The sequence below is a fragment of the Trichosurus vulpecula genome, chromosome 9, assembly GCF_011100635.1.
Source record: "Trichosurus vulpecula isolate mTriVul1 chromosome 9, mTriVul1.pri, whole genome shotgun sequence".
NCBI lineage: Eukaryota > Metazoa > Chordata > Mammalia > Diprotodontia > Phalangeridae > Trichosurus > Trichosurus vulpecula.
The window spans coordinates 38287282-38307976 of NC_050581.1; the positions used below are offsets into that span (position 1 = coordinate 38287282).

Genomic DNA, 20695 nt, shown 5'->3' on the forward strand with positions numbered 1-20695 from the left:
TTGAGGGCAGGGATTATTTTTTGCCTCTTTTTGTGTTCCCAGCACTTAGCACAGTGCCTGACACATGGTAGGTGCTTAATAAATGTTTGTTAATTGTTTAGCAGATAATCTCAGAGAGAAGGCACTAGAAATTAAGGAGGATGGCAAGGGCTTTTTGTGGAAGGTAGGATTTGCCAAGAGATGGAGATGGAAAAGGAGAACACCCCTTGGTTCGAGGGATAGAAAGCAAACCAATGTTGCTAGATTGTAGAGTACTTGGAAGGAAGTGTCAGAGGACTAGAAAAGTAGGAAGGGTCTGGTTGTAAAGGATTAAAAACCCCAAACAAAAGACTTTTTATTTAATTTTAGAGGTTAACAGGGAGCCACTGGAGTTTATTGAGTCGGGGTGGGGGTGAAGGTGATGGTATGGTCAGACTTGCACTTTGGAGGATCACTTTGGCAGTTGCCTGGAGTGGGGAGAGACTTAAGGCAGGGTCCAGCAGACTGTTGCGCTAGTCCAGGTATGAGGTAATGAGGGCCTTTGTCAGGGAAGGAAGGGGATGTAGAAGAGCAATGTTGTGTGAGGTAGACACCACAAGACTTGACTACAGATTAGAATATGTGGGGTGCATGTGAGTGAAATCCGGAGATTGAATGGAGTTGATCATCAATTAAAGTAATAAAATGTGTAAGTTTGGCATAACAGTGAGGATAATGAGAGAAGCCTGAATTATGAAGGTGATGGTTTCTTCTCATTCCTTGGGGAGTTTTTTTTAGCAGTCTCACTATATTGATAGTCTTATATGGAGAGCATCTCTGATACAAAGAAGCTATAAAGTGACTTAAATCAGAAAATATGTTCACAAGCAAATACAGGGCCATCAGTCTAGAGCTAGAAGGGACCTTAGAAGATATCTAGTCCAGTCTTCTCTTTTTACTGGGAAGGAAACTGACACCTCCAAACTTGGACAGGTGGTAAATCGCAGGTGTGGGATTCAAACTCAGCTCCCATAACTCCAAACCTAGGGTTCTTTGTATTACACACACCATCTTGCTCCTCTAATCCTTAGTGTCTAAGGGTATTTGATGAGTAATGCTTTAAAGCAATTACAGGTTTTTAACTTGAGCTTTCAAACACATACTTTGGGTGACTGGGTAACTCCTTGGAATAAGTACCATACCAGAAACAGAGCTGGGGCTGCCGTTGAAGTGTCTTCCCATTAAAGATTTAACCCTTTACGGACAACAAACTCCCTTCCATCGGGAACAGTACTGAGCACTGCCACAGAACATACCGTAGATGGCCAAGGTAGGGATGGGTATACACATCCAGTCTCTTCCGACCATCTTCCCACAGATCGGTGCACCTGCAGAGAGATACAGAGCCACCCCTAAATCAGTGTGTTTTATCCTCAGGAGACTTAAAGAATGCAGAACGTTTCTTAAGGGCATTAAGCTTGGACCCACCTTTCGTCCTCCTGTGGTGTGTTTCTTGGTTGTATGGTGCCAAGCACCTCAGCTGCACCCCTGACTGTCCTGTTGCTTTCCTCACCCTTAGTGCTGACCTACACAGTCCCTACCTCCTACCTAAGTTTGTTATGGTCCTCGCCCCTTCTTATGAATACTTGGCGCACAACCCCTTCTACTGTTTTCCACATTATTGCAGTACCTAGCACAGTAACTTTACTCAGAATTTTTAAATGAATGGCTGCCATAAAACCTGGGCCCCTTGCAGAATTTCTCTGTGAAACCATACACATACCGCCTTTCTTCCTCATCAGAAGCATTTGGGATTTTTGTCAGGATTTCTTCTTTATGAGTCTCCCATTCATCTTGAGGTGTCTTCCTTTTTTCCATTTGATCACACTGATCATTTTTTTCTGAACTTTTGGAAACTGGCTCCCCTAACTTACATCATTGATTTGTTGTTTAAACACAACCCAAAACAAATCAACTATATTCTTCGGAAGTTATATGAATGTGCATTACCTTTCTCTGAAAGGCTAAGAGTGTTTTATCTTTGTTCCTTGGATTTATGTATGCTTAGATGTGTGTGCCTCACTTGGTAAGCCAGAATTAGGTCATTAGAAGGATTAGGCAGGAAGACACTGTTTCTAGCCTTGGAACCGGAGGGATGAAAGATCTCCCTATGAGGTCCTATTCCTAGAGATACTAGGTGAGAGTCAGTCCTAGAAAGTTGGAGCTCTATTTAAATTGAACTCAAAACTACACTTAAAACTTCACCATAGTGAACCAAGTCAAAGCAATTCAACAAGCATGTATGCAGTGGCATACTAAGAGCCATAATAAGCTCTGGGGATACTATTACCCCTGTATTACATAAGAGGAAACTGAAGCAGACAGATGTCAAGTGGCTTGCTCAGAGTCACACAGCTAATGAGGTTTTGGAGGAGGATTGAAAAATTGAGGTCTTCCTGATTCAAGATTAAGCACTCTCCACTGCACTACCTAGCTGCCCCCAACACTCTCTGCAATGGGCAAGGCCATCTTGTGGACTCTTGTGACACCTATTATCCTTTTCATTTAGTTTTCCCTGACCTTGTTAGTACCAAAGTTTAAATTGGTGCTCCTCTGATACTACCTAACCTCTTAGGAAGTTATCATTGCTTTATTCTTTGTGTTTGTATCTCCGGCACTCAATAAATTAAAGTTAATTGAGTTTTCAAATACTAAACAATAACCTTACTTGTTTTAAAGTTAAGAAGAGAGGCTCTTTATTCACTTTTTTGACGGGGTGAGGGGAGGTCGGGTATATGAACTTGATCAGTGGGGGAATTGCTGGTATGCAAAATCATTCCACTGATTCATATGAACAACTCATGTAACTAATAGTATAGAAGGTTGCTTGGGGGCACTGAGATATTCAGTGACTTGTTTGTGATCACACAAGCAGCATGTATCAGAAGCAACACTTGACTCAATAGGTCTCAAACTCCAAGGACAGCCCTCTATCCATTGTTGAAGTTTCATTCAGAAAATACAATTTTAAATTATTATTAATTGATATTAAATACTAAATATTTATTAATACTATTGCATGCTAAATATTAACTAATATTAACATATTCTCCTTGGTTCCATATGATGGCAGGTGGAAGGAAGGATACTAGAGGGGGAGACTCAGAAAAGGAGAGAGGATGATTAATACAGAAAATCAAATGAGGGGGTATAGCAGGAAAGAAGGAAAGGAAAGGGGTTCGCTGGAGAGGGGTCAAGAGAGGGACTCTGGTTCTGAGATTAGCATTAATTGGAGATGAGCTGCTCTTGTCACACTCCACTGTTCACTTGGGGCTTAGGCTTCATAGTAAGTTGTCACCTGTAATCATTTCCCTTTGAAATATCCATTAGCTGATTAGCCACTTTTCACAGCTCAGAGACTCAGAACTGAATGGCATGCTAAATACGCCAGCCCACCAGGGAGGGAATTAGGGCCTGAGCTATGGTCATTCACTAGAGCACCCATTACAGTTTAGGCAATTTTAAAGGTGTGGAATGCCCTCCCCCCGATTCACATGCACATTCTCACACTGCTTATGCCTATGTTTTCTAAAATACTGAATTTATTTTCCTCTTGCAAAGATGAAACAAGACAATAAATGTAAACTGCTTGGAAACTAAATCTCTGCGTCAAAGGTTCTAAAACTTAGATCTGGGAGCTTATTTTTAAAAAACTTTTTTTCCAGTAAAATTAGTTTCTTTACCCCAATCTGGTAGAATCCATGATAGTGAAGGTCATATTTAATGCTTTCACTCCTTTCAAATAACAATAGCGTTAAATATAAGCTATTATTATTATTATTATTTGGAAGGAGTGAAAACATTCTAAAGCATTTTAATGAATCCTGTAGACATGGTTCAGTAGGGACTTCGTTTCACCTGTCTAAGATGTTATACCAGGAGAACTGAACAAAGGTCATTTAAATGGTAGGTAAAATTTGAGTAACTTGGTAAACTGAGTCCCATCATTCATCAGTGGAGGCGGATGGCACAAATGCATTGTAGATGATTTCTCATTCCTCTCCTTCCCAAATCCAGATCTTGTGATATTAAATGGCTTAATTTCTTTTTGTTTGACTAAGGTTCAAGAAAATGTAATGCATCTCAATTGAAAATGGAACGACAATGGCTCCAAGCTCAGCAAAGGGATGAGAAGCTGTTAGGAGGATATTTGGAGGTCAGATAGCCAGTCAGCTGTTTATTAGGTGATGACCAGGTATCCAGTATTACACTGAGCTTAGCTGGGGAATGCAGAGAAAGGCAAAAACAGTAGCTACCCTCCAGCAGAGCACATTCTAAAGAAGGAGAGCACAAGTAAATAACAAGGTGTACCTATAAGATGAAGAGCATAGGGAAAGTGAGTAATGACAGAAGGGAAGACATGAGAGAATAAAGGATCTGGAAACTCCTCCCGCAGGTGGGATTAGAGCTGAAGAAAGAGCATGAAGGAAGCCTTGATAAGGGTGGAGGTGAGGAGGGAGAACATCCGAGGCACAGGGTTCAGCCTCTGCAAAAATGTGGAGATGGGCGCTGGTGAGTCATGCGTAAGGACCAGCAAGAGTAGTTCAGCATTGCTGGATTACAGAGTGTACAGAAGTGTAAGCAGACCAGAGAGGCGGGAAAGGGGCAAATGCCAAACCGAAGGCTTTTTTTGTTTGATCCTGGAAGTGATAGGGAGCCACAGAAACTCACTGTGGTAGTGAAGGAAGAGTGATATAGTCGGACCTATGCTTTAGAAAACCACCTTGGCGTCAGAGTGGAAGGGAGAACCTTGAAGCAGACGGACCAATTACAAGATTGATTCAATAGTCCAGGTGGGAGTTGGTGACGGGCACCAGATGCACTTTGCAAACTTTCTGAGTGTGTGTCTTTGCTAGATACCACTGTGGGATAGTGAGCTGTTTCGGAATGGAAAGGCTGTTAATAACCTCCTGTATCTGGTCTTGGTATTGACTAGGAAAATCAGCTAAATTGCCAACTATTTTTGTTACTAGTTTGACCAAGCTGGCTCCCTATTAAGGAATAGTATTTTCATGAAGATGTAAAATCTTTAGGCTTTTTTAGACACTTCGAAGTGATTCTAGCACTGCTATCTATAAGAAGATCTAGAAGCAAATGAGTTAGTTAGCCCGCTTATCAATTAGATTGTTAAACTGAGATTGGCCTTAAGAACTACTTCCATTGCAGAATCTGAAAATTACAAAAGAAATTTCCCCCTGGCTAATTTCTGTTGTAAAACATCCAGGGGAAGTGATTTTCCAGGAATGAGTTAATTTGTCAGTGAGTTAGAAAGCTTACCCCACCCCCAACTTCCAGCTTAGGACATTATAAAATGTACCTTAAGTTGTTAAAGGGGGGAAGAGGGTGTATGTGGTTGGATCTTATATAGAATGAGTGAAATTCTGATGTTAGTAGATAACTAAGGTACAAGGTTTTTTCATGTTTCCCCTCAGATTTGGGGGTTAATCATTATAACGATCACGTAGTGATTAGATAAGGGCTGAACACTTAGGTGACCATCAGCTTCTAATTTGAGAGTTGGTGGGGGGAGGGAGGAGAGAAAAGCACTTAAAACTACAAAAATCCTTGAAAGGGGACAGGAAAGGGACAAAATCCAGAAAGGGGACACTCTTCACTCTTACCATCAGCATGGATGCCCAAAGTTGACCAGGTCCAGAGTATCAGAAGCTGCACTGAATTCATTTTTAAAAAATCTTGATTTAATAAAAGCTAGGATTCATTTCAAATGGTCCTTTCGCATTAAAAAGTCCAAGGCTGCTGGTATCTATCTCTTGGAGTTTTAAATATCAAATTTTATATACATACTCTTTGTTTACTGATGTTTTGGAATTTTCATTCAGATTTCTTCTCCAGAAGGAATCTTCCTTTATTTCCCATCAATTTTCATGCAACTAAACCTGCTTTAAAAATCCTTTATAAACAGTTTGGAATTACTAGAGCCTTAAAAAAAAGCAAAGCAAAACAAAATGAAAACTTTTGCCAGGCAGGAGAGCTGATTTTGACACAAGTACAAAAAACCCCTCTTTCCAAAGAGTTAGTATAGAACTAAAGAATTGCATTTAGGAATCTTTCTACAGAGCTGAGGTCAAACATTTTTTATGCTTTGTTGGTATTTTACTGTTACTATAAAATGGGGTAGCCAAGATCTATAAAAAAGAAACCTTATGGTTCAGATTGTGTATTCTGAACAGTTTAATAAAACAAAACCTAAAGCCTTTAGATTTTCTTCAGTGGTTAATACAATGCGTATTCTTGGCAGAGCCTAGCTCCCATCTGTTGGTCGTACTCTGGTTCATAGACTTGGTACGGGTAATAAGATTATAAAACATGTCTCTTGCTTGCCAGCTACCACACACTAATAATAATGGTAGTCATAATTCATTGAAATCCTGGAGTTTTAGATTTTACTCGTTTTATTATTTTTTTTTTAAATTCAAGAGGGTTTAAAACAACTTACAATGTTGAAAAGAAACCGGTCATCTTCTACACACTCCTGGAGACAAAGGAAACAAAAGTAAAAACTTAATCAGGATTGAATGGTTCCTCCAGTTCCTCTATTTGGTTACTTCTGAAGCTTCAGTGACATTCCCCGATCCTTATCAGAAGATTTAAAAAAACCTCAAAAAACCAAAACACTGAAGGACATAGTAATAGTAAGATTTTGATACAGAAAAGGAAAAATACACAAAACATATTTTCATTATCCAAGGATTAAAAAATGAGTGATTCACATTCTCACAGGATTGTCATTTTCAAGGCTGTAGGGGAACAGAAGAAATTTCAAGTTGGAAATTTGGAATTTTATCCCAGATAATTTCTTCTCCTGAAGGAATCTTTTACTTTTGTTGTTATTGAGTTGTTTCAGGACCCCATTTGGGGTTTTCTTGGTAAAGATACTGGAGGGGTCTGCCGTTTCCTTTTCCAGCTCATTTTACAGATGAGGAAACTGAAGCCAACAAGGTTAAATGACTTGCCCAGGGTCACACAACTAGTATCTGAAGCTGGATTTGAACTTGGAAAGATGAGTTTTCCCGGTTCCTAGCCCAGCGCTCTACTTGCTGTAGCACCTAGCTGACTTTTTTACTTATGTTCCAAAGATTTTGAAGTAAATTTTTGTTGTTGATGCACTTGCTGGTTTCTATGTAAGTAGAAATTAAATGTCAACTGATTTGAGGGAAGTAGGCAGGACTTTGCAAACACGTTTCTTTCTGCTTGTATTCAAAGATGAAATCATACAGTGGGTGTTCTTAGCCTTTTCTTAAAAATGTTAGACTCCTTTAGAAGACTGGTGAAACCAAAAGGCGCCTTCTCAAAATAGCATTCATAAATAAAATGGTTGGTTGGTTGTTGTCCTTCGTTCTGAAAGAGGACTAAAGTGACATCACTATGCTTGAATCAAGATTCAGTGTGTCCAACTCTGGCTGATCAGGCCAGCATGAGCTCAGAATGCTCAACCAGAGGTTGGGCACAGATAGTCTGTGTGAACAGCTGGGGCATATAGTCCAAACTTGCACATATTGTGTTTCCTTTGAGCTGTTTTAATTCTGCTTTGCTCATAGAGCACAGCACCTTCTCTGATAATGGCACACCATGCTGAGCGGTCCTGTGCAGTGTCTCCCATGTCACACGATCAATCCCAAAGATCTTGAGAGTGTCCTCGTATTGCTTCTACATATGATGCAAAGGAAGTCAATTGTATTGGGAAAAGTTATAAAAATATATGTATTTTTAAAAATAGTTTGCGGACTGCAGGTTAAGAACTCCTGCCCGTAAGAGGGATTAGTGATTGTTACTTGTGTGTGAATGTGGCTTAAAAGTTGGAGGTACTTCTAAATTTAAGATTTGGGGAATCAAACTATCTTGATCTCTCAGGCCACTTGCTAGAATATGTGTGTGTGTGTGTGTGTGTGTGTGTGTGTGTGTGTGTGTGTTGTGTACTTTTCTTAATCATTCTTGTGTACTGTGAGTTTAAAAAAATTGATGAGAAAGTTCATCAACATTTGGGAGTGGTGGCATCTGAAAACCTTATCGGGCCATATCTGAAAGGAAGAGAAGGCTTCATTGAGTGGAGGTGAAGAGGGACTGTATTCCATGAAGTTCAGGTGATATTACTAAATGATGATCAGTGCAAAGGCACGGGATGGGACAATAGGATGGAAGATACAATGTTATGTGTGAGGAACAGAGAAGGCCAGTTTGCTAGGATGATAGAGGGTAGGTGGGGGAATACAGTGAGGCCGGGCAGGTATGTTAGGACCAGATTGTAAATGGCCAAGGACTTTATATTTGGTCTTAGTGGCCATAAGGAGTTTATTGAGTAGAGGAGTGACATCACAGTTGGGTTTAAGGAAAATCACTTCGGCAGCTGCATGGATGATGGGTGGTAAAATGATGGACCCACAAGGCGGCCAATTCAGAGGTTGTTGGAAAATGTAGTTGAGGGATTCTTAGGGCGTGAACTAAGATGGTAGCTATGTGAGTAGAGAGAAGGGATGGTATGTGAGAGTTGCCGAGGAGGTAAAAATAGAAGGATGTGGTGACTGATTGGATATGTTGGAAAATCATTTAACCTCTATGAGACTAAGTTGTCTCATCTTGAAAATGAGAGGATCTAGGTGACTTTTTCAACCCTAGATCTCTGATTCCATATGTAATTACAGTATTATATAGAAGTTGGAGATTTTAGGTTTGTGAACCCTGAAAAACTGTCTCAATTCTCCTTCTAACTCTAGATATGGGATCCTACCTTATAGTACATGAAAAATTAAATAAATAGATGTTGAGTTTATGTAGAATAGTAGACTCCTGTTTATCAGGATTTAAGCAACCATTAAAGTTAAAGCAGTCAGACTTTTGGCTGTAGTACTAACCTGTGATTCATTTTCATAAAGGCATTACAAAGTCAGAATGATCGAAGACAGATTAAATGACATTCAGGATAGATTTCATGATAAGTATATTGTATTCTAGATCTTTTAAGCCATATTGAGTCAACAAGCATTTGGTAAGAGCTTACTATGTGCCAGATACTTTAAAGTGCTGGGAACACAAAGAAGGGCAAAAACAAACCCTGCCCTCAGGATCCTTCCATTCTCATGGGTTAAGGTAACGGTGAAAACTGGCACCATAGGTGATAGCTCTAAGTTAAGCAAAATACCTAATTAATCATAAAAGTCACATTCACTATTCAGTCTTTTATTTGGAGTTTCAAGTTCTTTCCCTCCCTCCCTCCCCTTTCCATTTCTTGAGAAGGCAATTTGATATAGATGATACAGGTACAGTCATGCGAAACATTTCCATATTAGCCACATCACTGTTCATTCTTGATAATTAAGAATAGCTCACATATAGTACATTAAAATTTACAAAGTGCTTTCATCACCGCAAAACTGTAAGGTATGTTATATACACATTATCTCCGTTTTGTAGATGAGGAATCTGAGACTCAGATTAAGTGATTTAGATAAATAAAGTTCTTTGTATATGTCTCTTCAATCCAATGCCACACCTATCCCTTAGTGCCATTCCTGCTACAAGAAAAACTTTAAAGCAAGCATATAAAAAAGTGCATTCTTTCTCAGACATTGTGGATAAAGAAATCATGTATTTCATCAGGATTGGCATATTTTTGCCAACCTTTGCAGCATTTTATGGAAAAAAGCTCATACCAGAATGTCCCCTCTTTTTGGCCGACGTTAAAATTTGAAAGTCACAACTTTACAGAGTACTACTAGATAGTTGCTAGTGTTAAAAACAGAATATCAGACAAAATGTTGTTGACCAGGTAGTATATAAAATAATCTGCTTTTAGAGCTGAAAGGGACGTTTGGGATTACGAAACCCAAATCCTCCTTATTTTTACCAAAGTGTAAACTTAGTCTCATGGAGGTTCAGTAGCTTGCCAAACTCACACAAGGAAGACACAGAGGCAGAGTTTGAAGTCTGTTCCTCTAACTTCAAATACGTCACTCTTTGCATCATATTACACTTGTGAATCTGAACTTTGGTTCCATGCATTTATTTTTTGACATATTTTGTATTTAAGACTTCCCTGCTTGCCTTGGTCCTTCAGGTCCAGGCTCAAGTTTTGTCTTTACCCATAGTCTTGAGATTTGAGAAACATCTCAAGCTGATAGGATTCCTAACAGCATTCACCTCCCACCCCCACCCCCCCATTTTCTGTGTGCTTGACTTGCTCCTTCGTTAGTCTTCGGAGTACTGACAGAACTCTCAAGAGAGATGTCGTTCTTGGAGATGTTACTTAAAAGTAAAAAGATAGTCACGTTGTTTCTTTCCTTTATTCTGTCATCCCTATGCACTAGTCATACAGAAAGTTTCTTTATTCTCTGCTATTGCATGAAAATAGAGAATGACTGAACAAGTTGTGCCATATGAGTATGAGGCCGTACTATTCTGCTATAAGAAATGATGAATAGGGTGGTTTCAGAAAAACATGGCAAGACTTATAATAGAACAGATACAAAGTAGAGTGAGAAGAACCAGGACGTTATCACACACAGTTTCAGCAGTGTTGTCGTGATTACCAGCTTGGAAAGACTTGGCTACTCTGATCAGTGATCCAAGACAATTTCAGAGGACTCACAATGCAAAATGCTGTCTACCTCCAGAGAGAGAACTGATAAACTGATAAACTCTCACTCTCAACTGATAAACTTCTGACTTTCTTTATTTTTCTTTCCTTTTGTTGAAACATGGCTAGTAGGGAAATATGTTTGCATAATTTCACATGTATAATTGATATCATCTTGCTTGCTTTCTCCGTGGTTGGAGGAGGGAGTAGGAAGGAGGGAGAGAAGTTAAAACTGAATATTTAAAAAGAAAAGAATGTTTAAAAAATAAATAGTAAAGGAAAAGAAGAATATTGTACCTTATTAATAGGACGAGGATTTCAGCAACAGGTGCAGAGTGCTTTAGAAAGCCATTCTGATGCCTTGGAATTTCCAACAAAAGAACAGACTTTTTTATTCTAATTGGCAGCTGAGTTATTTACTCTAAATGTTGCCACAGACAATCACTCCCTTCTTGGTGGATTCCATATCTCCTTATTGTGGAGCTGGGATTCACATGGCCTCACCCACATTTGAGGCAGTATCTTATCCAGCATGTTTTGTCTACTTCCAAGTACAGACTGTTTTACTCCTGATACAAGGAAGAATGTATACGATAGGAAGAAATGTATTAGGAGAATGACAGATTGGGAAAAGGAATGGAGTAAATATGCTATAGGACCCATCAAATTATCTAAAATTAGGCAAGCAGGTAAGATGCAGTTGACTAGAAATTTGCCTCTCCAAGAAATTCTAAAGCCAAGGGAAGTCTCAAGTTTTAGATGGGGCATGATAATGCTTGCATAAACTTCATAAATCATAATACAGAGATCAGCAGTCGTATTTGGACTTGGGAAAGGAGGTCCTTAACTTTTTGGTCTGGTGAAGACTTTGGACTTGTTACCAGAACAATGTTTTAAAATAAATAACATAAAATACATAGGATTATAAATACTGGATATAGTTATTAGGCTGTTAAAATAACATGTTTATAGACCCTATTTTAGTTTAGCAGTGATTAAAGTCTGTAATATGTTTAGAATATAATTCAATGAATTTTCGCAATTTTATGAAAAATCACAGTACTTGAAATTAACTGCCCAGCTCTAGCCAGTACTACTTTGTTTTGTCTCTTTTTTTAATCCAACATTTCCTTTGGTTACTGTGTCATTACTTCTGAACATATGCATAGTTTGTCCTTTGCATTCCTTTAATAAAGACTTTTCTTTTGAAATTAAGAAATAATATCTATGTGGTTTATGGAAGGAAGAATGGGGTAGAGCTGGCCTTCAGGTCAGGAAGAACTGCACTCAAGTCCTATTTCTGACACACAGTGACTGAGTGACCTTAGGCAAGTCATTTAATAACCTTGGAGTTCTCTAGGCAACTTTCTGAGACTCTGAGTTGCAGAAAAGGTGCCTAACCTGTTTTGTTAGAGATAGTTCTTCACTAGAAGCTCCCTGTACCAGTGGAATCACAGGTCCAGGCCTTATCCTGTCTCTATGTGGTAGATATTACAGTAAAGATCAGATTCCTTGGATTGGAAACTCAGTATCATAATTATTTAATATTGCATGATTATAGTATAAGAGATTGAATCTGTGGTGTGTTTCTTCTTTCTTTTTCTCTTTTTCCCTCCCTGCCTTTCTACCTTCCTTCCTCCCTTTTTTCATTCCTTCCTTTCTAGACTATTGGACTGAGATGTACGTTGGGAACCAGAATTTATGGTTATGTCTCTATTTAAACAGTTCATGGTCTTTGTATTTCATTTGTAATGATACAGGTTATTTTCTTGATCTGAGGAACTACTCAAAAGATTAAATAGAAACGTGGGCACATAAGTGTGGATATTCCCTTTAGTGGTGCACATTGCAACGCTTCCATCTCTGTCTGTCTATCCATGCCCAACCATAAGCTTGCCAGAGGGATTCTACATGTTGTTCTGAGGGACCTTTTTGACATCTTAAGAGTTCTAGCTGAGAGCACATGGGATGTCCATTCCTTACTCTCACCGTGTAACTAATCTAGCTTCTTGGTTGGTAATGTTTCTTTGATGACGTCCTTTATTCCACATTCATAAATCTGAAAAGTTAGAGGAGTTTGTCTCATAATAAATAGGAAGCACATTTTGAATTTGAATTTATTTCTTAATTTGTTTTATTCCATTTTAACAGATGAAGAACACCGAGAATCGTCATGCTATGGGTTCCCAGTACAGGATGCATTCTTATTATCCTGCTACCTCCTACCTGAGCCAGAGTGTGTCGCAGATCTTTGCTTTTGATGATGGTCCTTCTTATTCTGAAGCAAAAGCAAGCGGTAGGTGCCTAGTCACCCACATCTAATTTTAGGTGGAGAAGAAAGTGTCTCACACTGAGGGAAGAGTTAAAAACTAACTGGATAAGATTCAATAGTGTTGGAAAATTTTGACACAATTTATTTTACAAGGATTCTTTTAAAATCATCTTTAAAAAATTACAATTTCCCAATCTAATGCACCATTTTAACAAATAAGCATAGCTAATCAAAACCAATCAACACGTTGATCACATTTGAAAATGGTTGCCCCATTCCACCCCTTTAGTCCTTTGAAGTGGAAGGGGAAGGGAAGCCTAAGTCCTCAGAAATCATCATTGGTCACTGCTTAGTTGTTCTGATCTCTCTCAGTATTGTTTTCCTATTTGTTGTGCTAATTGTTCTCCTGGTTCGGGTCACTTTGTTCTTTTTGCATTGATCCTTAGCAAAAGATAGTTTTCTCCTGATATTTCTAAAATGACTAGATAAGGAGTTTAGTCTTAGATGGTTTCATTTGTATCTTTAATCGTAATTAGTATGTGCTTCTTGATCATAAACTTGGAATATAAATATTTAAAGATAGTTACAATCATGAAATTATTTCTGCAGATCATTTCAATAGATTGAATGTTTTTCTTAACTTTGATTTCCTCTACACTTGCCTTTCCTGTTTCTGTTCATGGAAGCTCCATTCTCCCAGTCACTTGGACCTGAATCTTCAACGTAACCTCTCTCTTTCATCCAATTGGTTACCAAGTCCTACTTTTTCTTCCTTCAGCAATTTGTACCCATTGCCACGGCCACTAACCTAGTCAGCAGGAATAAATTTATAGTTAACCCATCTATTATTAAAGCCTCCTAACCCATCTCCCTGTCCCCAGATTCTATCCTATTTAATCTATCCTACAAACTGCAGTCATTTTAATGTTCCTCTGGCACCATTTGGATCAGATCAATCCCTTGCAGAAAAGCTTCCAATGCTTTTTCACTGTCTAGTGGATCCAATTCAAATTTGGTGTGTCCTGTAATGCCCAGGGCTCGATCAATCCTGTGTTTGGGGGAATTTCCTGGGTTTAAGAGAATGTTGGGTGCATAGGCATTTGCTACATGTATTGTTTATTATGAATTTTGCTCATACTATTGTGTAATTTTTAGTTGGTTATTCATTCTGTTTTGCATAAAGGCCACCATATGCAACATCCTCCCTGCCATCCTCCAAACAAAAGAAAACAAAATTCTTATGCTTGACATTCAGGGCTTCTGTTAGGCCCCATACTTTCTTTTCTAGCCTTATTTCATGGTATCCCACCAAAAGAGCCCTTGACAGCTGACCTGGATTATTTGATATTCTCCTGTAAAGAGTGGGCTTTCCTACCTCCCCATCCTTTATTTATAACCATTGCTTAGAGTGCAGAGGGCGGGCAGTGTGGTGGACATCGAATTCAGCACCAGAAGCCTTTGGTTTAAATTTCTCTTCACTTAGAGGCAGTGTGATAGTGGAAAGAGAAATAGATTTGGAGTCAAGGGACCTGGGTTCAGATACTTCCTCTGCCACTGAACTACTTGTGTGACCTTTTGCAAGTAACTTACTCTTTTCTGGTCCTTGATTTTGTCTTCTATAAAATGAAGGGGTTGGAATCTTAGACAGCCTTTAAGGGCCCTTCTAGCTGTAAATCTTTGATCCTGGAGATTTTTCATAAGCCCCTTTGCATCTTTTAGGGCCTTAACTTACTCATTTTTAAAATGAGGGAGATCATAGTCATTAACTTTTAAGGTCCCTTACAACTCTAAATCTGTAATCCTAAGAGTCTCCTAAGGCCCGGGCCTCCATCTTAGCCTGATGAAATTCTATTGGACTAAATGACCTCTAAGTTTTCTTAATGTCCTTAAGTCTGTGATGTTAAGGCCCATCTCAGATAAACTCTTCTACAACAAATCTCTTAATTACTCTTGTTCTAAATGCCCATTTCCTGTACCCCCTCCTTCTCTGAGCTAGTTCAGTACCTAGTTTGTACTTTCCGTAGAGTGGAAGGGAACATTTATTGAGAGCCTGTATTATGTGCTAAGTGCTTTGTGATCCTTTCATAGAGCACTTTCAACATGTAATCATATATTGTACCTATTTGTATGCCTTTCCTTCCTTCATCCAACTTTATTTTCCACTGCTTCCCAATACCAACCTTAGATGGGAGTCAGATTAGTAAAGTAATGGACCTTATCTTAGACTTTTATGTGTTCCTATGTACCGTAGGTACAGTACTTATTCATTTGTTCATTAATTCAACAGTGAACAAATGAATTAATTTTTCTTTGAATTATTATTTTCTGGATGTAAACTAGACTTTTTATAAAAAAGAAATACATTGGAATGAAAGGTTCTTGAGGACAAGGACATGTTTCATTTTCATCTTTGTGTATTCAGCACTGAGCACAGAGCCTGACACATGGGTTTTCAATAAATGTTGGTTGATTGATTGATGATTATGATTGTGTCCTACCCCATATGGCCTATATATTGTCTGATAAAACAAGTGTCTCGATAGGTTAGAGGTGTGTCATTGCTGAAATGATTGAAATTCATTCTCAGTGAAGGAATATTTCCATAAAGAAAAGTGAGAGCTCTATAGTGTAAACATAATAGAAGATGCTGAAGGTGTGGGAATTTTGACAAAGGTATGTGGGAAGGGACACAGAGATTGACAAAGACATATGTCATGAGGGCAAGGGAAAAGGTGATGTTGTCTTTGGAGAGAACTAAGAGTTTATGTTTAATATAATGCAGCTGTAGAAAACAAAATGAAGGAACATGAACTTTCAAAGACACCTGAGGCTACATAGATTGGAAACAAGGGACAAAGAGAGGCATTTTGATTAAAAAAATAGTGTGACATTGGATATAATTTTTAAAATAATTTATTAGAAATAAAATGCAAAAATAATTCTATGAAGAATAAAAGTAACATCAGCTATCAGTGGACATTTGGACAACAAAGATTGTAACTTGGCAAGAAAGAACAATGTAGTGGAAGAGAGGACTTTGCAAAGTAACATTGTGATGACCTTCGAAGAAAACCTACATTGACACTTTCTGCTTGAGTTAGAAGTTGTTATTTTGAAACTAAGCTATGTGCTTAAAATGAACAAGCTTTAACATTCAAACTCTAGTTTAGCTGATAAAAAGGTTGCTTCCAGAAGTCAGATAATTGTCTTACATTTTTGATTCATCTTAATTGACTACTGGAATAGTTTTGAACTGTTTTCTTTTAATATTTTATTTGTAAATACAGTAACTTTATATGAGACATAGTTATCAAGGAATTTGATAGTTTTGTTTTATAAACACAATATAGCCCTATAGAAAAACCTTCAAAGATTAGGGAGGATGTGATTTCAGCACAGGAAAGAAGGGGCAGAGGTGTAAAGTGCTTCCCATAGAGGAAACAGGTAACAGTTTCTTATGGTATGGATCTATAGGCATTCTAGGAAAGAAGTCTTTCAGCAATGAATGGTTAAAAGAAGAAGCAAGTAGAGATGATTTTTTGACTTCTTACTAAGGAGGCAACAAAGCATTCATATGCTAACCTGACCTGACCAGTATCTTTGCAAGGGATACTTGAGTGACAAGACCTCCAAACTGGTCAAATCTGTTGACTGTTTTCCCATTCCCAGTGATGTATATAGGAATAAATACACTAAGAAGCATTTGTAGTGGTTATGAAGTTTGGGACAAAAAAATTGAAACCTTTAGAGGAATGGAATAGGCAATGTGTCTATCATGATTACTGGTAGAAGGTAAGGAAGAGAAGGGATGACTAGGGAAATAAGATGGTGTCTGAGATACGAATTTGGATTTCTAGTCCATTTTAAAATATGGGAATGCTGATGGCCTGGGATGGAGTACATGTAAGGAGGAGCAGTGAAAATAGATCCACAAGGGAGCTTTAAATTGAACACGTAGGGGTAAGGAGAACGCTGCTCCCATATATCTGCCAAATCAGGTATCATAGCAAGCACACGAGAAGAATATCAGTAGATAGGGCAAGGATGTGAAATCCAAGAAGAGGGTGAGCAAAAACACCACTGGCTTTGGGTATCTGTACCTAAATGCACAAAATACAGCAAAATAAGCAAGTAGAACTTGCAGGGAGGCAAATTTGATCTTATATAAGTATAACTTAGACTTATTAGGGATGGGATTTATGCTTAGAATGTGGCTATGGAAGGGTATAATGTAACTTTATTCAAAAGAAATAGAGTAAGTAAATTACATTTCCGTAGTATACCTATTACCATTGTCTGTATCCCAAACTCTTTACCTATTTCAATCTTCTGTCCAGGTGATCTATAGAATACCCCTAGGATAATACAGATTATTTATTGTTCCACTGATCCTCACCAAATGTCCTGTCATAATCTCCTCTACTTACATTTTCTTAATACACAAGAAGAAAATATGTATGTGTATGTATCTTTTATTCTGCACCCTTATTTGTACATGTGTATGTGTACTTTTTTTTTCAATTTGCACTCTTAATCCACTGCCCCTGTATCAGAGGATAGATGGCATGTTTCATCATCAGTTCTGGAATCGTCATTATATTGATCATAGTTCTCATGGCTTTCAAAATAATTTGTCTTTATAGTGTTGTTGTCAGTGTATAAATTGTTCTCTTGGTTCTGCTCATCTTGTTCTTCATCCGTTTGTAAGACTCTGAAGTCTTCTTGCGTATGTTGTTTTTCTGGTTCTTCTCACTTCACTCTGCATCAGTTCATACAAGTCCTTCCTTGTCTCTTTGAAATCTATTTTCCTCATTTCTTACAGCACAATAGTATTTCACTGCATTCCTATACTACAATTTATTCAACCATTCCTCAATTGATGGTCAGCCTTTGAATTTCCAATTTTTTTGCCACCACAAAAAGATCTACTATAAATATTCTTGTGCCTGTGGGATCTTTTCCTCTTTTTTGATTTCTTTTGGGTATAGGCCTAGTAGTGGTATAGCTGGGTCAACGAGCATGCACTTTTTTATTAACTTTTTTTAAAATATAAATCCAAATTGCTTTCCAGAATGGTTGTACCCATTTACAATCCTACTAACTTTCTAGAATGAAATATACACCAGTCATTCCAATGAGAAAGAAAAGGGGCATCTATTGAAAGAGACTGATGTAATTACACAGAGAACTCATCATCTGTCTTAGACCTAAAGAATATTTTTAGAGAACATTATAGAGATAAATCTAAAGTTCTGCCCTTTTTTTTAAGAAAAGGATTATGGAGCCATTGTGATAGAAAAATTAGAATAGAAAAGTCTGGGAACCTGAGTGAATTGTAGACTTAATATGAGTAAATTGTATGACATGGTATCCAAAAAAAGATGATACAGGCTTAGGCCATGTTACGAAAGGTAAATTAAGAATGAAGGAGATGGCATTTCTAATTTAATGATCTCTACCTGGTCCTAGTCAGATTTTGTCTGGAATATCGTGTTGAGTTTTGGCCACCTTGTTTTAGGAAGGGCATTGACAAGTGGAGCATGGTTGAAGGAAGATGACTAGATTGGAGAGAGGCTGTGAAAGCCTTTCCTCACAAGGATTGCCTGATGGAATCGGTACCATTTAGCTTGGAGAAAAGAAGACCATGGAAATAGTAATTGTAGTCAAATGTTAGGACTTTTGTAGCAGAAGGTTGGTTCTGCTTGGTTTCATTAGTGAGAAGTAGGAGTGATGGACATATGCTGTAGGGAGACATTTCAGCTTAACGTCAAGAAAAACTTAGGAAAAAAGTAGAGCCTTATAAAATATGTGGAGGCACCGTGCTAAGAATTGGGGGTGCATAGAGAAAAATGAAACAAGCCCAGTCCTCCAAGAGCTTACACTTTTTCTGTGTAATTCCAACCCTATCAGTTTCCTCCTTCTTGTGAGAAGAACTAGAGGTGTTTTATATATTAAGGAGACAAAGAATTATGTAGTGTAATACGATCTTCAAGTTGAAAGGGGCCCTCAGTGTCGTCTGGTGTATGAGATGACCCACTGGGATCTTTTCTGCGTGCACAGAATTCCAAATGTGCTTTGCTATGTTCGGGAGTAGATTGGATGCTGGGAGTAGGAAAGACACATTAGTTGGGTGTTGTACAACCAAGTAGTTCATATCATGTGAAGTTTTGCATATGTGGGGCAAGACTATTGACTATGCTGAAATTTAAATTGCCTTTGGAAGTAAATTATGTCGTTCCTCATCAGCTTTTCTCAGTGACTTCCCTGTTCTCTAACCAAGACTGAGCTACACAGTTTTCTCTCTTGGGTAGCTGAGCAGGCTTACCATTTGTCTGAAGGTGGCAATTTTCACATCAATCACCTCTGCACCACTAACTAATGACCCTCATGGGGCAGGCCAAATTTAGCTAATCACACCATCAATTGCTTCCATTAAATTTTTTTTTTTTGCTTAGATCCAAGGTCAGTGATCTGATAGTGGGAAAAACTTTATTTTTTAAAATAGCATTCTAAAAAGAAAATAAAACTTTCCCTTCCCTGTAAAATAATTATTCCACCCCCCATAAGTTCCTATCCATCCTCTTAAAAAATAGGAACAACAAACGCATTTCTAAATTATGCACAGCATTTTGGTCTATGTGCCAATGAGTGACTGGTTATTTCTATGAAATGTTATTATACATTAATATTGTCAAGTTTATAATTTAATAAGATTAAATGATTTCTTTTGAACCTGAAAAGTCCCTTTTTATACCAAAGAAACTGTGCCTTGCATAAAAAGAAGTGCTTCTGTAATCTTTGAGAAAAATATGTGATGTGGAGGGACTCTATAAGAAATTTATTGCAAACATATACACATGTATGTATGACTAGGATATGGTGCTATATATACCATAGCCCATAGTTGAAGGTAAGAATTGAACATTTTCTCCCATACTCTTATTTCCTACTAAATTCAAATCCAATTCAAGACCTTTCCTTCAGACCCTGAAGACTCTGAAAATAGTGATATTTCCAGCATTCCATTGCCATCACATGGTGGTGATCTGTTCTTTAGCTCAGGGAGACAGACAATGTTATAGATAATATGGAAAGTCTCTTCTAGCGCTTGAAGTCTCGGATTCCATTCCTGCAAATATAAGTCACTAAGATGAGGGGAGTACAAAGTGACAGAAGAACTATACTTCCCTAGATACAAATTGGTACCAGTACTTGCTGCCTTGAGAGATTTCTGCACTTAGGAGAAAATTTTGTGCCATTGTCAATAATTATTTTTTTTCCAGATCACTCATTGAGAACTGATAAATTTCTTCTCCTCACTGTCCAAATTGATTTATTGACTTAGATATCAACACAAATTTATTTTTTTTGTCTCCCTTTCCTTCTCTTCCATGAGATGTAAAAGGGCCATGTTGATATTCATTATTTTCACCTCCCAATTCTAAAGTTTGTGTATCTTAGTTGACATGTAGATATGTATGTCCCTACCATCTTCTGGGTTATAACAGTAGATGTTCTCAATATATTTTTCTATTTCTTCTGTGTTAATTGCCCATTTGTGCTGGGCAGGGTATATAAGAGAGGGGAAATCACATGACCTGATTTTCCCTAGCTCTGGTTTTGTGAATGGTAATGGGGGAAGCTCTCTGGAAGCAGCTGGCACCTGGACAAAGTGGTCACACTTTATGACAGTGCTGTCACTCAGCTAATGAGGCAGCTGGGAGTAGAGTGCTGGAGTTGTAGTCAGGAAAGCCTATATTCAAATTCCACCTTAGACACAGATTTAGAGGTAGAAGGGATCTCAGATGTTGTAG

At 38.1% G+C, this 20695-nt stretch overlaps 1 protein-coding gene across 4 annotated transcripts in view; it reads left to right on the forward strand.

The window, feature by feature from the left end:
- Positions 1-20695, forward strand: part of DMRT1 (doublesex and mab-3 related transcription factor 1) — a 144736-nt gene that overhangs the window by 75051 nt on the left and 48990 nt on the right. For all 4 annotated transcript variants that reach the window (XM_036738742.1, XM_036738744.1, XM_036738743.1 and 1 more), the window contains one exon: positions 12761-12905. In XM_036738742.1, the coding sequence (XP_036594637.1) occupies positions 12761-12905 (145 nt within the window). The remainder of the gene's footprint in view (positions 1-12760; positions 12906-20695) is intronic.